This window comes from Cladophialophora bantiana (genome assembly GCF_000835475.1).
Source record: "Cladophialophora bantiana CBS 173.52 unplaced genomic scaffold supercont1.35, whole genome shotgun sequence".
NCBI lineage: Eukaryota > Fungi > Ascomycota > Eurotiomycetes > Chaetothyriales > Herpotrichiellaceae > Cladophialophora > Cladophialophora bantiana.
The window spans coordinates 29,118-49,551 of record NW_015971609.1 but is presented as its reverse complement, the minus strand read 5'-3'; the positions used below and the strand labels follow the sequence as shown (position 1 = coordinate 49,551).

Genomic DNA, 20,434 nt, shown 5'->3' with positions numbered 1-20,434 from the left:
AACCCTCGTTGCTAACTATGGAGGTCCAACAAATACCAACAAGGGTGGCTCTGGTGCTGCTGTGGCTTTTGTCTTCTTATTCGTCCCATGTTACGGGCTGAGTGTCAACGTCACCAGCTGTGTCTATTGTGGTGAAACATTCCCAACCCATATGCGTACGCGAGGAGTAGGTTTCTCCGTCAGTGGGCTATTTTTGACGACATCAGGTAAGTACAACAGCCCGAGACCACCTTCTTCATTACGCATGATAGTCTGCACGACTACTGCCGGTCCGGCCTTCAACCATATCGGATGGAGATTCTATTTGGCCTTCATCATTGTGACATCCCTGATGCTACCGTTTGTCATACTATACTTCCCGGAAACCAAAAGTCTCAGTCTCGAGGAGATAAGTGTACTCTTTGGGGATGAAGTGGCGCTTGACTTAACCCATTTGTCAGAGGAAGAAAGATCCTCTTTCGACAAGAATATCACAGAGAATCTCCACGTTACGTACAGCGACAAGGAATAGGGTGCATCCGTGAAAAATGAGAGCACTCAAGTGATTGATTGTTCGGAGGAGGAGGGTGGTGTTAAACAGCCGCAACGATCTCTGTTTACAAATGACACCGAGATCAAAGGGTTGAGTACGCAGTAACCATTGGCCCAGAAATAAACCTTCAGCTTGTCAATGTCGGCATATGACTATGGATCTTCCAAAGTGCTTATTAATGCGACTGCAGTACTTAGGAGGCTTGTGGACGGAATAATTGAATACTTCTTGGAAGAGGAATGTACTCTTGTCTCTCACAAAGGGGTAAAAGCGGAATAGGAAGAGGAATGGGATCTTGAGAAAGATGCCAAGTCGTATTTCTTCTTATCATCCAATGGGTCTGGGATTGAACTGTCTCATTTATGCCTTTCGAGAAGCCGATTCGTTCAAATATTCTCCCAGTTGGGCAGCCGCAATTGTGTATACATTGCCCATGTTACAGAGACAATCCAACAACTTCTCGACGTCGATGTATGTCAGAACTCAGAAGGCACTACTGCACAACGCATATACCACCTCCTAGTCAGAAGACGTGCTACGGAATCATCTTTGCTTTTCGCATCCTATCGAAAGTATCACCCCACGTCTCCATGACTGAACTCCTTTCATGGAACCCCGCATTCTGAATCTTGGTCAAGTCGTAGTGTCGATCGAAATCGGCGAGGGTCAGGTGGAGGATTTCAAAACCCGGCATGGTTATTCCTGACTGAGCGATATCCGTCCGAAGATGGTATTTCTCTTCCAGGGCTTTCCATTCGGGAAGATTGTCGTTGATATATGCTCGAACTTCTCTAGATCGATCATCAGGCGGAGCCGATTTCAGCCCGAAATACGCGCAAAGTTGTGGCCATTTCTCTTCCCAGGTCTCATACTGGGGAGATGACGCCACATTGAAGGCCTCTCCGTTGCCGCTCACATCGTGGTGCAAAGAAAGAAATATTGTTTGCTTGGCAATCATGTCGCTGCCGGCCTCGTTGTGTTTTGCTCTCCAGCTTTTCATGGTCCCTGGAAAGGGGACTACACTGCCGGAGCCGTTAATTTCCTTCCAAAGGGAGAAGTAAATGCCCAAAGAAGCCGCCAAGGAGTAGGCAGAATGGTTTGGAGCGAATCCAACAATGATATCTGGTCGGGTTTCGCACCACGTCCATGACTTTCCCTTGGAATATTCGCTCAACCAATCGAGCTGAGCGTGGTAAAAGAGTTGGTCACTATAAGGTGGCTTAAGTCGAGGCAAAGACTCTTTCAGAGGGACAGGAAAGTAATGGTCTTCTTGAAGAAGAAACCCGTACATCTGTGGAAGGGTTAATCTTGGAACTTGAGGTAAGCCAACCACCTACCTTTGCGCCGGTTTGGAAGGCGATACATTCTAAAACTGGAGAGAGCTCATCCACAGCTATGATTGACCGAGAGAGCATATCAACAGCATCCTTTTTCTCCTGTTCAAAGTTTGGATTCGCTTTGTAGGCTGGACGGGAGTGAGATTTGGGTCGATCACTTCGAAAGATCCTGAACACGACAATGAACTTACCATAATAGAAAACATGTGTGACCGTTTCAATGCCTGGGATTTTGCTTCTCATAGACTCCACGAGTGTTTTCTGCTCTCCCTTTAGCAGATTGAGGCCGGAAACAATCTGGAGCTTATTTGTTCTCGGCCATAGTGACGTCTCAATATCAAGAGGTCTGTTCGTTAAGGCGGTAACCCTGCTCCATGTTCCTGCTTCTGGAAAATCATGTAGCAGCTGATTCACAACTGCCCAGCCAGAAACGCCAGAGGCCCCGAATACCAGAGCATGTCTATTGAGTGGAGCCATTTGCGATAAAGCGCATGCCTCTTCCGTCAGCTGTCACTTTCCTGGCAATGAGCTATGTCGTTTGCTGAAATACTTACTCTTTGCCATTGTTAATATTACTTTTTGCGAGTGGGAAATGATGGCCGAACGAAGATATTGCGGGGATCGTTCGAGGCAGAAAGCATCAGAGGGTTGTCGCGAGCGGAACACCACCGGGCTTCTTTCGTTTGGTTTAGCTTTCGGCATTCAAACTCCTGTGGGTTATGTGCAGACGACAAAACAAAAGTCAACTAGAAACCCCCAAGGCGGCCGGTATTTGCATCTCCGACGGAGATTAGGTGTTGGTGGCTACTCGATTAATTAGTTGGTTGCACTTCTGCCCCAACGAAAACATCTCCATTTCGGTGGCCCCAATTTGCCCAAGTTGTTCATGCACCTCCAGGAGGAGTGGAGGTCGAAGCCAGTAGACTCCAGAACCATACCTAGAGATCTTTCACAGTGTATTGTGCGCCATAAAGCGATTCTACTCCTTTATGTCTCCAAATGTCTTCACAAGTTTGAACCCCCGGACACTCACTGCTTTCGCACTTCCAATAATCCGATGAGTATTTGGGCTTGCATCCGCTTCTCTGAGCTCGGGGCCATCCAATGCGTCTAGTGTCTCGAATTCATGGACTGCCATGAATCTGGGAACAGCTGACAGGTCAACATCGTCCGAAGATTCCAGCTGGTAGCGTTGCGACCGACGGTATCCCGGAACTCTTGAGAGCATATACAAGTGTTCATCCCGGTAAAAATTGTTGTAGTCATCATCGTCTGGAGGCTCCATTTGAACATTAAGAATGAAAGGCGCCGGCGCTTAGAACCCACCGAGAGCTCGGTGGGAATGATGTCAGTGAAGGCGCAAGGCTCTTGGATGCTGTCGAGGAAGGTCCACAAGTACAACTTACTGTGCCCAAGTCCCCTTGGGTCGAAGTCCTGGATAAGCTTGTATACTCTTGAATCCCACACGCCACAAGACGTCGGGGATTTCCCTGAAAGCACCTCCCCAGCCTGGCCGACGTTCTGTAAGTGTTGGCTTCTCGCTAATGTGGGATCCTCGATCTGGCACATAGCAAGGAATGTTTTCTCTGTCGGCGGCTCGATGTCGGTATGCGTAACTTTTACGCCATGGAGAGTCGTCTGGCCCACTGCCTTTGGGGTTTTGGTAGCAAGCGGATAATCGTCGAAGGCCTGGTACAAACCTGCCCTTGTGACCGCCTTTGCGTTGACCAAGCTGGGTAAGTTTTCTGAACAGTACCACTTCTCCCAACTCTCGCGGTCGACTTCCGCCGGCTCTGACAACACACGCAACAGGTACAAAGAAGCCGCCATTCGGAGGTAGTTGTCAATATTTCATTCGAGTCGAAAGAGAAAACCGTTGTTTCTTCTGTGTGCGATGATGCATGTGGCCACACAGTGATGAATGGGCCATGACGCTCGGCGGGCACATGGCTTCTTTAGAAGAACAGATGGACTTCAAAAGCCGCAACCTAGAAGAGAGTCACACAGGAAAGTGGAGTCGGGAGTTTGGATTCCGAGCCTCTATCAAACTAAACGGTAGCCACACTTCTTGTCGGCTCCCGAGCTCGGCTGCCTAGATTGTTTTCCAGCTGATGATTGATGAAAACATTCTTGCAGATTTAAGGGCTAAAAGCTTTGGAATCGTTCTGGAAAGGGCAGCGTGACTTTGATAGCAAGCGGTTCATGAACTAGTGGCTATAAAGGTTAGGGACCAAGGTGGAGAGACCTGTGAAGCATGAATAGGAAGGGCTGTTTCTTCCCTTCTAGTGTAACAGAGCACTTCAGGGTTCGGCGTGCACGTGCAACAACGCACAGAGGCCTGTCCAGCAGATCGGGAATCGAGAACGCTTTTCTGGTTGATGCTGACAAGACAACACCACCACAAACACCACCCAGAGGGGCAGCGACTAGGGCTACGAACACCTAGCACAGCGGAGGCATCGAGGAACAGGACAGGACTGATAAAACACTCAGGAATTAGGTAGACGGCGCCAAAAAAGCGAATTCATGATCCTCTACCAAACTGTCAAAAATTGGCCCTCTGACAGCACTGTCAACTGCCCTGCTCCCAGCGATCTAATTAGGTTTGACATGTGACCTGACAGACCTCTGCCTTGCCAGTCCACCACCAGCCCAGCACAGCCACGCCGCCTTGTTACGCTAGAAGTCCTGGAACATGATTCTCAGGCATCTCGCAGCAAAAGCAAAGGACGGTTATACGTACAGTATTTGTTTGTAGACGTTGTAGCTGCTCCCAGGTGTAAGTGACAGAGATTCATTCGATACATCATGTCACGGGATGAGGTGCAGAATTCCTAGTTCGGCCGCACAGCCCGCATTCCCGCTTGCCGGGCCACTACGTACTACTTGCTATATTGTCGCATGCCTAGATTTCCACCTTCTCTCGACCGAAACACCGCAAAGGATACATTACAATCGTAGTCGAGATGCATCGTACAATTCTGCTGTACTCCCTTCTCTCATCAATTTCCCTCGCTGCTACTCTCTCGCCGTTGAATGTCTGGGGCGGCAAACCCCCCTCACCCTCGAATACTCTGGTGATCCACCTGAATCAAGACCAAACTGCAATGAAGCCGGGGCCCGTTCAAGGCGGCGCCGAGCCTGGGCAATTTGGCGGCAATGTTGGCGACAATACTCTTTCCATCTCTGATATCCTCCCGCAAACCCGCAAGATCAATATCTTTGCCTCCCTGACACGCGACATCTCCACCGTCACATCCCGCCTCGAATCCACCAAGCCGGAAGACAATACGACACTCCTGGCTCCATTGAACTCTGCGATGCAAGCTCTTCCTCGCAAACCATGGGAAGATCGACCGGGCGATGATTCAGGTGTGGATGCCGAGAGGGACGAAGACAAAGCAGCCCGAAATCTGCAGAGATTCGTCGAAGAGCATATTGTTCCCGTGAGTCCGTGGGAGCAGGGCAAATCGAATAAAATCAAGACACTAGGTGGGCAGGAATTGTGGTGGGAGGAAAATGATGGTGGGGACAGGGTTATCAACCCAGGCAGTTTGATCGTCGACGGTGTTGTCGGAAGAGTGGGCAATGGGGAGATTTGGGCGGTCAGGGGAGTGGTCAACTATGCGTGAATAAGCGTGGAATTCCTGATGAGAGCATGGGCTAAGCTGGGTTTACGAAACCACACTAGGGTTACCAGGACAAGTAATTGTACAATTAGGCATCTGACGGGTGCTGGACTATAAACCTAACACCGTCCTTTGAGGGGAACATTAAGGCCGGATTTGTTGAGACGACCTGTATAGACGAATCACTTGATCTTTTTCTCCACAACAACCGATGAATTCCTTGGAACGTGTTGAGTTTCTCCGAACCCCGAACGATCCTCGAAATACCCATCGAGCAACCCGCTCTCCAATATCAATTTCCAAAAACACCATAGGTAGCAGACTCCAAAACAAGCAGCACCAATGCACGCGTTCACCACCACCCATAAGTCAGGTTTATCTTCGGGCGGTGTTGTAAATGCTGCCAGAAGGTGCCAGAATGCCATGACAATGTAAGTCTGGAAATGTAAAATTTTGGTGGGTGTTGCCAAATCATGGGGTGCCTGTGGCCGGCCGGTGACATTCTCGTGATCAGGGTCGTAGTAGGCGCTTACGCTGGTTGGTGGCAGCCCCAGTAGGTAGCACCACAGAAGTGATACCACAACATATGGGATCGTGAGGCCGTCCCTCTTCAAGAGCGGGAACATCGTCCAGACGCCCAGTGCATTTGCCCACCCAATCCACGCTCGATATTCTTTGCTGAGGCCTTGTTTGCTCCCGAGGAGCAGCGTCATCGGGAGCAACGGGAGCAGCACCGACTTTTCGTGGACTTGAAACGAGAAGAGAAAAAACCCCCATGCCGATGTAGCTAGCGCATAAGGGAGCAGCGTCTTCTTCGGCACTGCCCCAATGACCAGCATCGGTCCTAGGATAGATCCGAGAGTGGCAAGAGCAGAAATGCGAGAGAGGTCGACAACCCCCCGTAGCCTGCGGAGTTTGTAGAAAGTGTTGGTGAAGCACCAGAAGTTAGCCACCTTGTCTTCGAACAAGCCGCGGGCGAAAGGAAAGATTCGGTGTACGGCCTGGCTAAGCTGAAGAGCAATCATTTCCACGGGAATGTTAGGGTCGAGAGTGATTCTTTTGTCAGCAAGGAGTGGCGGCGGAGGCATCTCAGAGAAGTGGATTTGCTGATAGATGTCGTACATTGATCCCACAAGCAATGGAGCAAACAAGACCGCAAATGCAAGGGCTGTGATGAGGGAGATCGAAATGAGTCTCCCAAGGCGGATTTGTGGAGTCAGGCAAGAACCCAGCAGGTAAGCGAAGATGACAGGCGAATAGTATAGCGCCATCTGCTTGAATCCAAGCGCGGCGACGAAGAAAATGCAGGACCACAACAGTCGACCGGCATATATGCTTGACAGAGCCGCGACAACCAAGCCGAGCATGACAGTATTGTATTGAAAATGGCCGTGGTCGATGAGAATGTTCGCTGGCTGCATGAGAATTGCCACGAGGGCAATGGATGCTGAGGTTGTCCCGGTGCCATGGATCCTGCTAAAGTGCCGAAGGAATATGATCAAGGCTGGGACATATATAAGGTATTCTGAGAGGATGACAGTGGCCCGCATGAACACTTTGAGATCTGATTCCTCCATGCCACGAGACTTATCGAGCTCAAACCAGGTTGGATTGAATAGAGATCCCCTTTCTCTCCGTCAGCTCTCGAATTCCCTTAATCATGGGGGATGCTTACACTTTGCCGCACAGCCAGCTGTGATAAGCTGTCAAAGGAGGATAGTCGAGGCCCCAGTATGGAAGGTCATAGAAATACCATTTCGATACTGGCAAATGGATTGTAATCTCCATCCAATGTCGCTGAGCCTCGAAATCTCCATGCATTGGAGGTGTCCTGTAGCCCGAGTGGTCCCAAAGCCCTACGCTCCATCTGAAGAGGCCAACAATTATCAAAACCAGTGGCAGCAGAATCCATTGAGATGTTGTGCCCCGAGCTGGCCACAGGAAAGCCACCAGGGGGAACTCGGGGGTGATGGCATTGTTGTCGTCAGGGTCGAGTTTGACAATGTCAGTGATGGTGTTCTTTCGGATCAGAGCAGGAGGCTGTTTTCGCTTTTTCCGGGGCCTGTGCGAATTTGATAGGCTCGACATGGTGTGGGAAAGACAGACGAGCGGCTGGATGGCGGAATGAAAATCGCAAGAGCTGGTTCGGGTCGGGTCGGTTCTGATTGTGAAGATGCAGATTTCCAGTGGTTCCCAAAGTGGATTAAATGCCCAGACCCAGCCTTTCTGTTAGTTGATGTAGTAGGTAAGATAAGGTTTATCAGGTGGAGAAATGGAGAAAAATTTCGGCTTCCAAGAAAAAGTAGGTGAAAGCCTGTCTATCTTCTTTCCTTCTTCATCTCGGACTGCTAACTTTCTGCTGCACACGTTATCCAATTTGACCATCGTGGGCATATTTTCGAGGGCATCATTACCTTGAGGTCTATCGAGGGCTCTGTGGGTCTGTTGCTACTGAGGGCTGTCCTGAAGACTCTTTGCAGGTTCTTGCTTGTCTTATCCTGCTGGCGAGTTCTGCTCAAGTTCTGTCTGTGGTGTCGCGCGTTCAGCGGAAATTCACGTTTCTGCCTATCCCTTGCAAAAAGCAAGTGATTTAGTGAGGCCGGGGGCTTTTAATTCCACCTGGTGGATTGAGGGTTTTGCTGCACGCACATCAAAATTCTTTTCGTGGTTCTGCTGGAGGAAAAATTTCAACTCCAGAGGGTTTCAAGTCTGTCACAACTCCTTCGTCTTTTGTTCGTATTCAACTAACTAACCATGCACTTTTGTCAGTTCCTGTTCAGTATGTCCAAAGTCAAGTCCAAGGCTGTCCCTCCCGGGTCCAAACCCGGTGCCCTGTCGAAAGTCAAGGGCGCAGCCGTGACCAAGCCTTCGCAAAGTGTGAAGGCCAAGAGTAAAGTGATCGCCAAGGAGGTTGCTGCAAAGGAGCAGAAGAAAGACAAGAGAAACAAGAAGATCCCAGTCAAGGAGCCAACTCCCGAATCGGAGTCAAGTTCTGAGGAGGAAAGCTCCGAGGAGGAAAGTGAAGACTCCACCAGCTCTGAGGAGGATTCCGAGTCTGAAGATGAAGTCAAAACCAACAGTGTCAATGGCGTCAAAGTCCATGGACAAGATGATGCCGAGGAAGATTCAAGCGAGTCCGACTCTGAAGCATCGGCGGCTGAAGACGTAGCTCCGAATGCGAACGGTTCTGCTCCCAAGGCCAAGTCGGCTACCGATGCTTCGGAAAGCGAGAAAAGCAGCGAAGAGGAGTCTGACGAAGAGGAGAGCTCTGACGAATCGGAAAGCGATGAAGAGCCTGCAGCTCCCAAGACGACAAAGACAACCAAGGAAAATGGCGTCAAGCCTGTTGACGCTGACGCTGCTGCTGAGGACAGCGATGAAGATACCGAGAGTACCGACGAAAGCAGTGACGAAGATCAGAGCAGCGGCGATTCTGATGAGTCCGAGGACAGTGACGAAGAAGAGGCAGAAGCGAAACCTGCCAAGCGCAAGGCTGAGGATGTCGAGACGCCTGCAGCAAAGAAGACAAAGGTCGACAATGATGAAGATTCCAAGGGCTCCATCCTATTCGTCGGCAACCTCTCCTGGAATGTCGACGAGGAGTGGCTGAAGTCAGAGTTCGAAGAGTTTGGTGAGCTCGGAGGCGTTCGTTTGATCACTCAACGTGAAGATGGCAGATCCAAAGGGTAAGTCAGCATCTCTGTTGTATTTGGTTCTATAATGACTGATGAGATATAGTTACGGTTACGTCGAATTCGTGAATGCCCCGGATGCAGCAAAGGCCCATGCTGCGAAGCAAGGCTACGAGCTTGACGGTCGTGTCATGAACGTCGATTTCGCTAACAAGAAGACTGACGCCGGGGACAAACAGGAGAAACGACGCCAATCTTATGGCGACAAGCTTAGTGAGCCCTCCGATACGTTGTTCTTGGGCAATTTATCTTTCGAGATCACTGAGGACGACGTTTACAACGTATTTGCGCCCTATGGAACACCCACCGGGGTCCGCATCCCCACTGACAAAGAGACCGGCAATGTCAAAGGGTATGGCTATGTCACTTTTCCAACATTGGATGAGGCGAAGGCTGCGCTCGAAGGCGCACAGGGTTCCTACGTCAAGAACCGCCCCATGCGCGTTGACTACGCCCAGCCTCGTCAACAGAATGGTGACACTCCCGCTCGCAGTGGCCGTGGAGGTCCTCCTCGCGGAGGCCGTGGCGGCGGTAGAGACTTTGGCGGACGCGGCGGACGCGGAGGCCGTGGTGGTGCTCGCGGAGGTGCTCGTGGTGGACGGGGCGGCACTACCAATCGTGGAGGATTCGGTGACTTCTCTGGCAAGAAGACCACGTTCTGAGCTGATGACGCAGGAGTAGTGGTGTTCCATCGACTTGGAACGCATACGGATCACTGGATACGGCCTTATGAGTGGGGAGACTTCATTGCCTGTTTGATCCATGATTGTACCTCGAGTCTTTCCCATTGTACGCGTTGCATGGAAATATGACGACGGTGAGGATTCGAGGGTTCAGAAAAGTTCAAAAATTGCATTTCTTTCTTCATGCCGTATTTGGGTCTAATGGGGAATCATGATTCCTTGAACGGTCGTTGGAGTTAATGAGTGTGGGAAATAAAAACTCGACTTTCTATTCAGCCCTTCTGTTCTAGTAATTACTCAAAGTCATAAGTAATGTACCGAGTACCCTACAAGTTAGGGCTGCCTCGCCCCGATGTCGTGGAGCGGGATACGGAGAATTATTGACGAGGCCCACCTCGATATAACGCAGTGACCTTGGAGCGGTGACTGGTGACGGAGGTTGATGATTGGATTCGTCTGACACCGCCAGACAACTGCCAGCATGGACTGCGCGCGTGATTCCATCTCTTGATCAGCACTTGTGGCTCTGCACTTTCACCTGATATGTGTCCCGCCCAATCATGATCAGCCGTCCATTCAGTGCCGCCTTTGCAAGAAACCTGCTCAGTGGCCTGTCTCTACGTTAACTCATTGAGTGCCTGCGTTGTGCATTCCGGTTCCAGCGTTGCTTGCATACCTGGCACAAGCTGGCTGAACTGACCTGGTCTTTGGCAGGATAAACGAGACCCTCAATCTGCGGTACTCGACATTCGGAGCCACTCCCTTTTTCCTCCCAACCTCACTCCCATAACCGCACTCTGATCTGACCACAATCATCGTCGACTTCGAGCCCGAGAAAGGCCGTCCCCCGCCCTCGCAGAAAGGTCCGGTGGCTGATCGTCGCGATCCCGCAATCGCGATCTCCAGGACAGATCCTCCGCCATCGTCATCCGTCAGCGGTGAGATCCAGCCTAGGATTCTACCAGTTATTCTGCCACATCGCGTGGCCTCTCCAAGATCTTGACGTCCCTCGTTCTAAACGAATTTGAGTCAGACCTTCTTCGCTGCTTCTAGGATCTTCAAGAAGTGAACACGTATTTGTGGGATCCGAGAGGGCGCCGCGGAGGGAACGTACTTCGGCTTCCAATTCATTAGCCTACATCCCATAAGGCTACAATTTCTCAAGTATGCGACCGTCTCAAGTAGAGCCATTTGGCTCACTCAGAGGTGAGCGAGGAGAAAATCGGGCACCCTGGGCTACAGAGTCTCAGCCAATGTCGGCACCCAATGCGAGTATTCCGGGGATACGCTCTGAAGGTAGAATCTGCTTCTAGCCACTACATTCCACCTACCTGCAGAGTTGCTGACCTTTCCATAGACTCGTGGGTTGAGATCTCGTCACGCGCTTCGTCAGCCTCTTTATCGTCCACGAACAACGATATCATCACCACCGGACTCCAAGTCCGGTCTCAAGATGAGCGCCAATCCCGTCAACTTCAACCTTCTCCACACGTTGCACATCCTCAACCGCGGTCTGTGAGCACCGCGGGAAGTAGCCAAGATGAATATGAAGAGAGTGAGAGCGAGAGTGATCGGGTTCTCAGCAGCTCGAACGAAGAGATCTATCAAGGTGACACAGCGGATGATGATGAAACCTCTACCGCTCTAGGTGTTGGCAGCTTGGGCAAAGTGTTCACGCCCCAGCCGAATGCATTCTCGCACCCCCCGTCGTCCCATAATCGATCCGTACAAGATCCCTATTTTCCTCCAGGTGCCACATTAGCATCTGAGCCCCAGGCTGACCGCTCACTCACTCAGCGCGGTTACCAGCAACAAATGCACCCAAGGAATCGCCCTGCCTCGTCATCATACCAACCAGACCATGATGCTGCCTTGCGAGCCTCTCTGACGACTCTACTCTCGTGCGCCGCTGCAGTTCGACCTAAAAACCCTGATGCCAGGCCGCCACCGCAACGAGCATCGACGCAACCAACAACTCTGCGGCTTGTCCCCGAATCAGCGCTCGAGGATGGGCCTCGACAGAGGCGAACTTCCTCACCCAACAAGCAAACGAAGCGAAAGTCGCGCGAATCGAGCAAAGATCGACACGCCGCCAAGAAAGTCCGGGCTGCCGGCGCCAAAGCAGCAACAGCAGTGGCGACTGGCGAGGAGCTGATCAGCCCAACGCTCGCTTCGTGGATGATTTCAGCGTGCGTGGTACTCGTATTCTCGGCCATCAGTTTCAGTGCGGGATATGCTTGGGGACGCGAGGTTGGAAGGATCGAAGGCGAGATGGGTCTCCCTGGTGGAAGTTGTGGACAAGAATCAATAAGGTCGACCGGAACCGGGTTGAGAAGATTGAGATGGAGTTCGGCCGCGAGTAGTATACGCGCCTAGTGACGCATGTTTTGCCGTTGGCGTTTGGTAAAGCATCAGGAGGAGCAAGAGACGACAACGACAGGCACGATGGGAATTAACTGACATTCTGCTAATGGGGAAAGGGACGGATCGAATGAAATGATACCCCGTCGGAACTGATCTTCGACACCAGCTCTTTGCATGGCTGGCCGCACATGACGTCGCAGGAAGTACACGAGGCATGGAAATATCGAGGCGTTCTTCAGATCGCCGGCATTGGAGGCGCGCCGGCAATCGCGCAATCCGGTATTGAGCGAATATATAGACATTGAATAGCAGGGCAGTTCCGATGACTTGTGTGTTTCCTCGACTGGCCGAATGGTGTCCCTTGGAGGGTCACAATTCGATGATGTCTTAAATTCTAGGTCCCTTGACAACATATGATACAGACAAACAACCATTTTAACCCCCTACATTGACTTCAAGAAATTGTTCTCTCTAATACTCCTCCGTCTCGCTGCCCTCGCGTTCTTAGTAATCTCTTGCCGACGTTGTAAACTCGTCAGAGCGTCGTCGCCAGGGCCCGTCAGATCTTTGCTTTGTTCATGGACAGGGATTTCTTTGGGTAGGTCTTTCAGGAGACGTTCCTGTTTCTTTTCGTACCGGATGCGTTGCTTTTTGGTCATTGCTTAGATAGTGTTAATAGGTGCTATTTTCGCGAGAATGCTGTACGCATGAAAGGAACGCCAGTACCTGATAAATCGACCTTTTCTCCATCGTTTCCAAGTCTAGTCTGATCCAACAAACCCCACAGCCACTCGGGATACTCATCGTCCTCCAATGCCAGGACTTTTGGCTTCGCTTTTGTGTAGCCGAGACCCCGAAGCTCCTTGCCTCCCGGTACCGAGCTTTTTGGCCTCGAGGACCCTTTCGAGTCCTTGGTCGAGGTTGGTCCAGTCGTCTTCGCGATCGAGGTCGAGGGAGTGTGTGGTTCGGAAAGAGGTTGGGAGATTCCCGACGAGTTTGACGACTGGGTCGGATTAGGTTCGCTTATAGAGATAGCCGCAGGAGCTGGAACTGGGGCGGCACTGGGAGTCGCAGGGACTGTCGATGCGTAGCGCAAGGTGGTGGTGGAGGATATTGGTACATTGCAGTTGGGACTGAAAGAGCGAATGCGGGGGAGAAACGCACGACGGCAGCTCGAGCAGATCATGGTGCGTTGGAATCTTGGTAAAGCTTGCGGGTTGAGGAGATGTTATGTATGCGAGGCTCAGAGGGTGATTCAGGAGTCCAGGGTGACGAATTGAAGTTGTTCTACTATTCAGCATTGAACCTCCAAAATTGGAATGTCTCCGCCTGCCAAATTGTTTGCGGACCTTTTGCTTGGCTTTGATTGAGGCTCCCAGTGGCGAACGTTCACAACAGCGGAGAACCAAAACACAGCTCTCTCTTCTTCGAACTTCTAAAATATGTTAGATTCCTGCAGGAGCCTCCAGACGATCAATATCTGGCTCGAGCAGCATTCAGCGACCGAGAGCTTTGCCCCAACCCGGTCCATAATTTGTTCTATCCCAGCGCAAATTCTCACGTCTATCTATCTCAAATGAACTCTTCACACAGGCGCCTTTCAATAACATTTGACCGCTGGAACAACAATACCAAGCTGACATCTGTGGGGCCCACTCAGAATTTCAAGCTGAAGATGGCGACAAAAAGCACAATCGCCGAGACAATCGGGAATACCGGATCAGCCTTGAGTTTGTCAATCCAGGTCAGCAGGCGCCGCGCCTCTTCCACCTGGGGCACTTTCAAACCTGTGATATAGTGTCTCGCAAAGAGATCGTTCTGGATCCACCAAAACTTGTTAAGAGCTTTCAGAATGTCCACTTTTGTCTGCAGTTCCAACCCCTCGACGCCCATGACAATGTCGGTGACGGCATTCTCGACCCATCCAAGCAATAGATTGACTTCGCGGTACTCCACAAAGAGGGCAGATCTGTTCTTCCGGTGCTTCAAACCAGAATCTGTGGAGCCTGTGTGGACATTTCCCACCATGTCAATGTACTCCCAAAACTTGCTCTCGGGAGTCCAGCCGTGGTTCGAGACCAATCTGACCAGGTAACCCTTCAAGAAGTCCTTCCGATATTTGATGTTTTCGTGGCCAGCATGAAGGTCGCGCACATTTGCGTCTGCGGTGACGCCTTCCTGTGACTGTTTCGGCGCAAAAGATTCGGCGGTGAGGTCGTACTTGAGAAGGTGGTCGTAGACGGCGTCGACGACATTGGTGACAATAGGAGCAAGCACCTCCTTGCAGGTTTCAATGAGTTTTCCATCTTTGGCTGCGTCCCATTGAAGGAAGGACTACATATATTCCATGCGAGCAGCGACATCACGGTTGATGACAGCTCCGTCAATGTGCTCCATTTTGAGTTCGTTGCTTGCTTGAGGCTCAATTGGATAGTAATTCAATGCCCTGTCTCTATATACAGAGCCTCGATGGGTTTATGGCACTCTCAGTCAGCCCGCGATTAGAATGGAAGTTACCATTTCCGCGGCAGTGATATAGAGAGCTCTGATCTGCTCAGTGAATCGGTGGCATTTCGCCTTGCTTACCTCATTCTTCCGAAAACTCCTGGTGGCCCCTATGGCGAAAGTGGGATCGTGGGCAATCTGCAACTGAGTGGGTTCACAATCACGGCCATGCAGCGGCTGGAGACGCATTGCCTGGGGACAACATATCAATGGTCGTGCTCTAACTATCGACTTCGAGCAACTGCCTCTCCGCGGCTGCTGTGGCCCCTCCAATCTCCAACCAGCCGTCGCGACTTAACAACCACCGCACCAACAGCTCGATATTGACTTGCTCGCATAGCGCATGACCCTGTTTTATGACTTTGGGGAACAAGATAAAACTAATGGTCGGACACAAAGCAGCCCAAGCAATAGCAGAGAATGTCTCCCTGGTCGCTTCTCGTGAGATATACTGACTTCGCGCAAGGCCGAGGAAGCCGGAGAAACACGCAGACTGACCCAATACTCAGCACTGAAAGGTGAAACGAGGCCATGAAGGCGTTTCCATGTGTCATTGATCTCGTCTGAGAACCCAGTATTTGATATACGGACGCACCGGGCTATCAGGGCCTCCGAGGAGTCCAAAAAAAGGAATTCTTTCCCCTTTGGCCAACGTTCTATTTCCTTGGCCTAGCACAAATATCCTCTATGCTACTGTGCCTAGCTGATGTATCCGTCTCCTGTCCCGTTGACCCAAGACATCAAAGCGTTGCAAATGATAACTCTCATGCAGGATGCCAGCAATCATGCTTGTCCCGGGAAAGACTGCCTTGATGCAACGTCTCAACGATGGAATACTCCAACGCCATGAGCTATTCTTCCAAGGGCGCAGGTGAAAGCAAAGCTTATGGCGTCAACCCAGACCACAATGGGAGGCAGCATTCCCCAGATGAGGACGGAGGCGTAACGACATTGTCGCTGGGCGTCTAGGTCACATTGACAACATAGGTCACTTTTCAGCCTCATCTGAGATATTTGAGCAGAGCCTCAATTTGGCTTCCTGAGCAAATAGTTTCGTTGGAAAGCGTTATGGTAGAAGTTTGATAAGAGCAATATCGCTACGGCTGAGGAAAATAAAACGTGCTAAGGGCAATTCTCGACTGAGTCGATCATACTATGGCTATAAAGGAACGGCACCTTGAATTCATTGTATTGCCACCGCCGTGACACCGGGAGCTTCCACTAGAACCACTGAAATCCCTGTGACGCCTCGCTCGCACGCGCACCCCGAACAGCGTTTGATACAGATAGTTTGGCCAAATTACCTGTCGCCTTGATATCGTATAGAGACTGCTTTATTGGCTTGTACGAGCTGCTTGCCGGAGATACCAAGCCTTGGCCTTCCGCGCGTTGCACCGGAGACACAGTGCACCATCCATCCGAGAAATATTGGCGTCCGTGGTTTTAGCAGGATCTGACCTCGAGTATTCGGGCTTTCGGTCCCCGTTGGAGAGTAGCATATATGGTGGAGGCGCCTCTTCCGAGTCGAAATCGGAGTGGGTATCCTCGAAGAAGCTTTGTGATGAGTTTGGGTCGGAGGGCTGGATGTGAGAGGATGTTATGGGATGGTATGCTGGACAAGTACCGACATCCTCTGTGGTTGTTGCCGGCACACACGAACTACTCCGTGAGCTTTCTGGATTCGAAGGCGGAGTTCTGCCGCTGCTGGAGGTACCTCGACGGAGGTCTTTAACGGCCTTGCGGAGAGACATATTGAGAGTGAAGTTATAGTACGCCGTGAGTACTATCCAGAAATTGTGTGACAACGTTGAAGAGAAGGAGATACTTGCCTTGTTCTCGGATCTTTCATCGGGTAAGTAAAGAGGGAAATTTTCTCATTTTATGTGCACTTCATACTCGTTGACCTTGCAGTCCCTGGCTTCAGCTTCGTTTTCAAACTCATGGACGTGAACGACAAGAGTACTTGAAATGGTAGTCGGCCTGACATAGGATGTTTTTGACTCTATTCCCTCTAGCCTATCATATCGCATTAGCCGACCATCACGCCTCACCTGTTCATGCCTGATTAGCTTATGCGGCTGGTACTGTAGCGCAATGACCAGTTCTCCAGCCCAAAGATCGCTTCCAAAAGGCTTATTCACAGGTGTAAGAGCGACAGAATGAGAAAGACGTGAAAATGCCAAGGTTTCCTGTCAGCACGGGTCGTGACAGCCACCAGCACAGGCGGCTGTATCGAAAATGGTATTGACTTTGGCGGGGAGGGCTGATGATACTAAACGAGTTCCAAAGGCGCTGTCTTCTCGTGTTTGGCAGACATACCCGGAATCGATTGGAAACGGCTGCTTCTAAGTGTTCTCCTTGCCATGGCAGCCCGAGGATGGCGTTGCTGAAACCCGTATTCAGCTCAGGGGCGTAGCTGGAGATTGGCAGCCACATCTTGCTCAGAAGGTAGAATGCAAGCGGACGTCGGGCAGGCCGGCAGATGTGGCTCAGACCTCGCTCTGGTGGCAAGCAACAATACACGAGCTTAACGATGAAACAGGCAATCAATTGATCAAAGTACAAAGTGTTCGATCGACTCCTGGCAAGCCAGTACCTCACCGGACGCGACAAACGGACGCGGGCTGCGCTATGACGTCAGCTGATTCATGCTTCGTGAAAAGGCAGCCCGTGAGTCTGCTCCTTCACCCTCCTCAATGTACTCATGGCGACTTCAAGAACCGGTCTTTCGTGTCAGCTGGGACGATATACAGACTAGCCTGATATAGAGCGGCAGCTTAAGTAACTCCAGCAACGTCCGCCAGAGTGCGTAGGGAACGCACAAGTCCAATGCCGTTGTCGAGTCGAGGCCTCGGGTCGAATTATCCCAAACAGCCAGTAGCGAGCGCGCCGGAGCAATTTCCGCAACACTAACGTGATTCTTTCACCCCCGCAGACACCCCGAACAATGTCGCTGCCATCTTCGTATCTCGGAAAACATAGAGTCCAAATCCACAACATGACTTCAACCATGTGATTCGCGTGGATTTCTCGATCGATGTTTTGAATCCGAGCTTCTGGGGTTTGCGCATATGCAGCAAAAATGAAGTGTTTGTACGACCGTCAAGTACGGAAAGTGCTTGTTTTCTTAATTGTAGACTGCCTTTCCTCTGAAGTTCTTGATGAAGATGTCCTGCGAAATCCCGTCGTAGTTGATGACCGATGCGGGTGATTCTGTCAAGCCACTCAATTGACCAGGTATGGATTTTAAAAAGGTTGTGCACCCACTACCAGGCCTGCCCAGCACGAGCATCATTTCACCACTTTCACGTAGCCATTGCAATTATGGAGGATCGCTCTGGGGTCTGGTTTGCGTCTCGTCACAAACATCGGAAGTCGGGCAACATCAAGCCATGGACTTGCGACAGCTGGCTGCAAAGCTAGACTGGACCCTGTGCCGCAGACAGTGAGTGATTTGAAGCAAACTCCAATGTTGCTTCGCTTGTTGCCATCTTCTCTGACCATCTGAACTAAGGTTGAGGCCCAGAATCGAAAATCGAATTCCTCATTTTCAGGGTCCAGTCGAGAGTCGATATCAGCGAGAGATTTTGGTGTGATCCCCATATCCTTCGATCTTCTCGTTGCAATTGTCGTCAGCTCGGGGTCCAGTTGCGAGATATGCAGGTGTCTGTGGTGGCGTTTGAGTTCCTTCCGTGCAGCAAGTGCCTCAAGTCCATTCGGAAGGCGATCGCGTATAGCTGCTTCGTAGATCTTCTGGTAGTCTTCTTCGATGCTCGACGCCGGACTGATTTGACGTTCCATTGGAGTCTGCGGGGATGAGACGGCTCACGATCAAGACGAGTAAGGCTTATTAGTCTCAGTGAAGGGAGAGAGTGATGATAGAGTGTGTCAAAGTCGAGATGAATATCGGGACACTCAAATTCCTAGGAGAAGGGATCCTGACCTTGGGGTATACTGCGCTCACTTATGAAAAGTCTGAGCAAGCCAACTGAAGGAACGTTGGCTTCTATGACATTATTGCAGTACACGCGCACAACGGCGCCAAAGCCGACCCCCCCAAATGCAGACATTGTTGCGGAGTCCTTCTACTCCTTAGGGCACCGGTGCCAACTCGAAATATCACTCCATGGACTCAAGAGAGTGATTGAGTATTTCAAGTTTGTTTTGCGTTGTGAACTTGTTGACAGGGCCGCACGATAGCCACCTGAGATGCTAGCTGTCTCATGAACTGCACCACCTACCTCAACCCCGTTGTTCTCGCCGTTCTGCAATGGCATGACGACGGAATAGGAGGTGCCAAGAAAAGCCTTCAGATCACAGGCTAAAGTGTATATAAACAGGCAGAGTCTCTCTGATTAGGCAGAGAGGCAAGACACAATCAAGCAGATAGATCCACTCTCATTCTGTGTACAACACGTGCTGTCGCTCGGAATGGCAACCCTTTCGAACTGGAAGTAGAGCAAGCTGAAGCAAGTTTTGGACAGCCTCAATGGTGACATCGTACCCTGTATTTTCTGGAGTAATAATGGATGTGGGCCAAATGTCCATGAAAATGCAATGCGTCTTTAGACTTCACGAAGCTCGGCTGGCAAGCGCCCGACTGTACAAATGACTGTCAGAATTCCCTTTAACACTTTAGTCGTGCGCTTCTTTCGTCTCCATTCATTGGAACTGGAAGCTGGGGTACTGGGTAGTGTCCGTACTTCGTCGTCCAAGGAACTTGCCGAGTAACTTGATCTTTGCAGTAATCCGCGCGGAGTGTCATGCAACCAGTGTCTTTGTGTCCTCCCTTCCCGCTAATAGCCGTGCATCACGGCGTAGCCGCCGGTACCACCTCTTTGGCATCGACGGCTTGGTGTAGTCCTCACAGGTATTCAAATGGCTAGGAAAAGGCAAGTCAGAATCAGATAGATCTCCTACCGATGTTGAGCGGGGAGGAGAGGTTATTGAGGAGACCCTCTCGGGAGGACTCTGGCTGTTTACAGTGGACCATAAATAGGAGCTGTAAGTCTGCGTGAGGGGGACGATCTATGTGCGCTATGAACGTGACTTTGACTTGCAATGAATGGTAGATATCATACAGAGTCCGTCGCGCTCAGAGAATTTCGCGTGGCATGGCTTGGGGTATCGACCGCTACATGCCAAATCACAAGTATACAACTGAACGGGTACACTCAACGGAGAGAGCTCTGTTTCAACCGGAAACAAGACTAGGTCAACTTCGACAATGTTGCATTCGTAGAATTTGCATCTGAGCTTGTCGCCGCCGTATAAACAACCAGATTTTGATAGACCCGAAGAATCTCAAGAACTGTTATCCGTCATCGGCGAAGCACAGCAGGCAGTGCGCTGTCCATAAGGCATATTGGCCAGAGAAAAGCCAGCCGAAATCCCGCTTGATACTGTAACAAGGCAAAGTGGCTGTGGTGGGGAGTGCTGAACAGTCCACAGGGCTGGCAGAGCGCCATTCTTTGCGATTTGACAGAGTATTCCATTTTCTGATGTCGTCTACCTATTCCTGAGTGTTTCATCAGCCTTTTTATACTTCTCAATGCCGTCGCCGTGCTAGGCGCTTGCTGCTCTAGCCGCTGCCTGTCTTGGGGTGATGTTGGTGGTGGTGTTGCCCTGTCAGCATCAACCAGAAACGCGTTCTCGATTCCCGACCTGCTGGACGAGCCTCTGTGCGTTGTTG

The 20,434-nt window shown here is 50.9% G+C and overlaps 10 protein-coding genes across 10 annotated transcripts; 3 read left to right on the top strand and 7 right to left on the bottom strand.

The window, feature by feature from the left end:
* Positions 1-1,067: 1,067 nt before the first annotated feature.
* Positions 1,068-2,346, bottom strand: Z519_12757 (uncharacterized protein; the record flags this gene model as incomplete). Its single annotated transcript, XM_016770462.1, has 3 exons — positions 1,068-1,823; positions 1,870-1,997; positions 2,061-2,346. 3 exons carry the CDS (start codon positions 2,344-2,346, stop codon positions 1,068-1,070), a joined length of 1,170 nt encoding a protein of 389 aa, XP_016613301.1.
* A 502-nt stretch (positions 2,347-2,848) lies between these two features.
* Z519_12756 (uncharacterized protein) lies at positions 2,849-3,699 on the bottom strand (the record flags this gene model as incomplete). The annotated part of the gene is made up of 2 exons (XM_016770461.1): positions 2,849-3,183; positions 3,276-3,699. 2 exons carry the CDS (start codon positions 3,697-3,699, stop codon positions 2,849-2,851), a joined length of 759 nt encoding a protein of 252 aa, XP_016613300.1.
* Positions 3,700-4,976: 1,277 nt separating this feature from the next.
* On the top strand, positions 4,977-5,501 carry Z519_12755 (uncharacterized protein; the record flags this gene model as incomplete). Its single annotated transcript, XM_016770460.1, has 1 exon — positions 4,977-5,501. The coding sequence occupies one exon, from the start codon at positions 4,977-4,979 to the stop codon at positions 5,499-5,501; it is 525 nt and encodes a 174-aa protein (XP_016613299.1).
* Positions 5,502-5,680: 179 nt separating this feature from the next.
* Positions 5,681-7,586, bottom strand: Z519_12754 (uncharacterized protein; the record flags this gene model as incomplete). Its single annotated transcript, XM_016770459.1, has 2 exons — positions 5,681-7,124; positions 7,174-7,586. The coding sequence occupies 2 exons, from the start codon at positions 7,584-7,586 to the stop codon at positions 5,681-5,683; spliced, it is 1,857 nt and encodes a 618-aa protein (XP_016613298.1).
* Positions 7,587-8,279: 693 nt separating this feature from the next.
* On the top strand, positions 8,280-9,852 carry Z519_12753 (uncharacterized protein; the record flags this gene model as incomplete). The annotated part of the gene is made up of 2 exons (XM_016770458.1): positions 8,280-9,184; positions 9,237-9,852. The coding sequence occupies 2 exons, from the start codon at positions 8,280-8,282 to the stop codon at positions 9,850-9,852; spliced, it is 1,521 nt and encodes a 506-aa protein (XP_016613297.1).
* A 1,274-nt stretch (positions 9,853-11,126) lies between these two features.
* On the top strand, positions 11,127-12,249 carry Z519_12752 (uncharacterized protein; the record flags this gene model as incomplete). The annotated part of the gene is made up of 2 exons (XM_016770457.1): positions 11,127-11,169; positions 11,231-12,249. 2 exons carry the CDS (start codon positions 11,127-11,129, stop codon positions 12,247-12,249), a joined length of 1,062 nt encoding a protein of 353 aa, XP_016613296.1.
* A 431-nt stretch (positions 12,250-12,680) lies between these two features.
* Z519_12751 (uncharacterized protein) lies at positions 12,681-13,423 on the bottom strand (the record flags this gene model as incomplete). Its single annotated transcript, XM_016770456.1, has 2 exons — positions 12,681-12,898; positions 12,964-13,423. 2 exons carry the CDS (start codon positions 13,421-13,423, stop codon positions 12,681-12,683), a joined length of 678 nt encoding a protein of 225 aa, XP_016613295.1.
* Positions 13,424-13,893: 470 nt separating this feature from the next.
* Positions 13,894-14,634, bottom strand: Z519_12750 (uncharacterized protein; the record flags this gene model as incomplete). The annotated part of the gene is made up of 2 exons (XM_016770455.1): positions 13,894-14,549; positions 14,604-14,634. 2 exons carry the CDS (start codon positions 14,632-14,634, stop codon positions 13,894-13,896), a joined length of 687 nt encoding a protein of 228 aa, XP_016613294.1.
* Positions 14,635-16,076: 1,442 nt separating this feature from the next.
* Positions 16,077-16,493, bottom strand: Z519_12749 (uncharacterized protein; the record flags this gene model as incomplete). Its single annotated transcript, XM_016770454.1, has 1 exon — positions 16,077-16,493. The coding sequence occupies one exon, from the start codon at positions 16,491-16,493 to the stop codon at positions 16,077-16,079; it is 417 nt and encodes a 138-aa protein (XP_016613293.1).
* Positions 16,494-17,869: 1,376 nt separating this feature from the next.
* Z519_12748 (uncharacterized protein) lies at positions 17,870-18,543 on the bottom strand (the record flags this gene model as incomplete). Its single annotated transcript, XM_016770453.1, has 2 exons — positions 17,870-17,914; positions 18,043-18,543. 2 exons carry the CDS (start codon positions 18,541-18,543, stop codon positions 17,870-17,872), a joined length of 546 nt encoding a protein of 181 aa, XP_016613292.1.
* Positions 18,544-20,434: the final 1,891 nt, after the last annotated feature.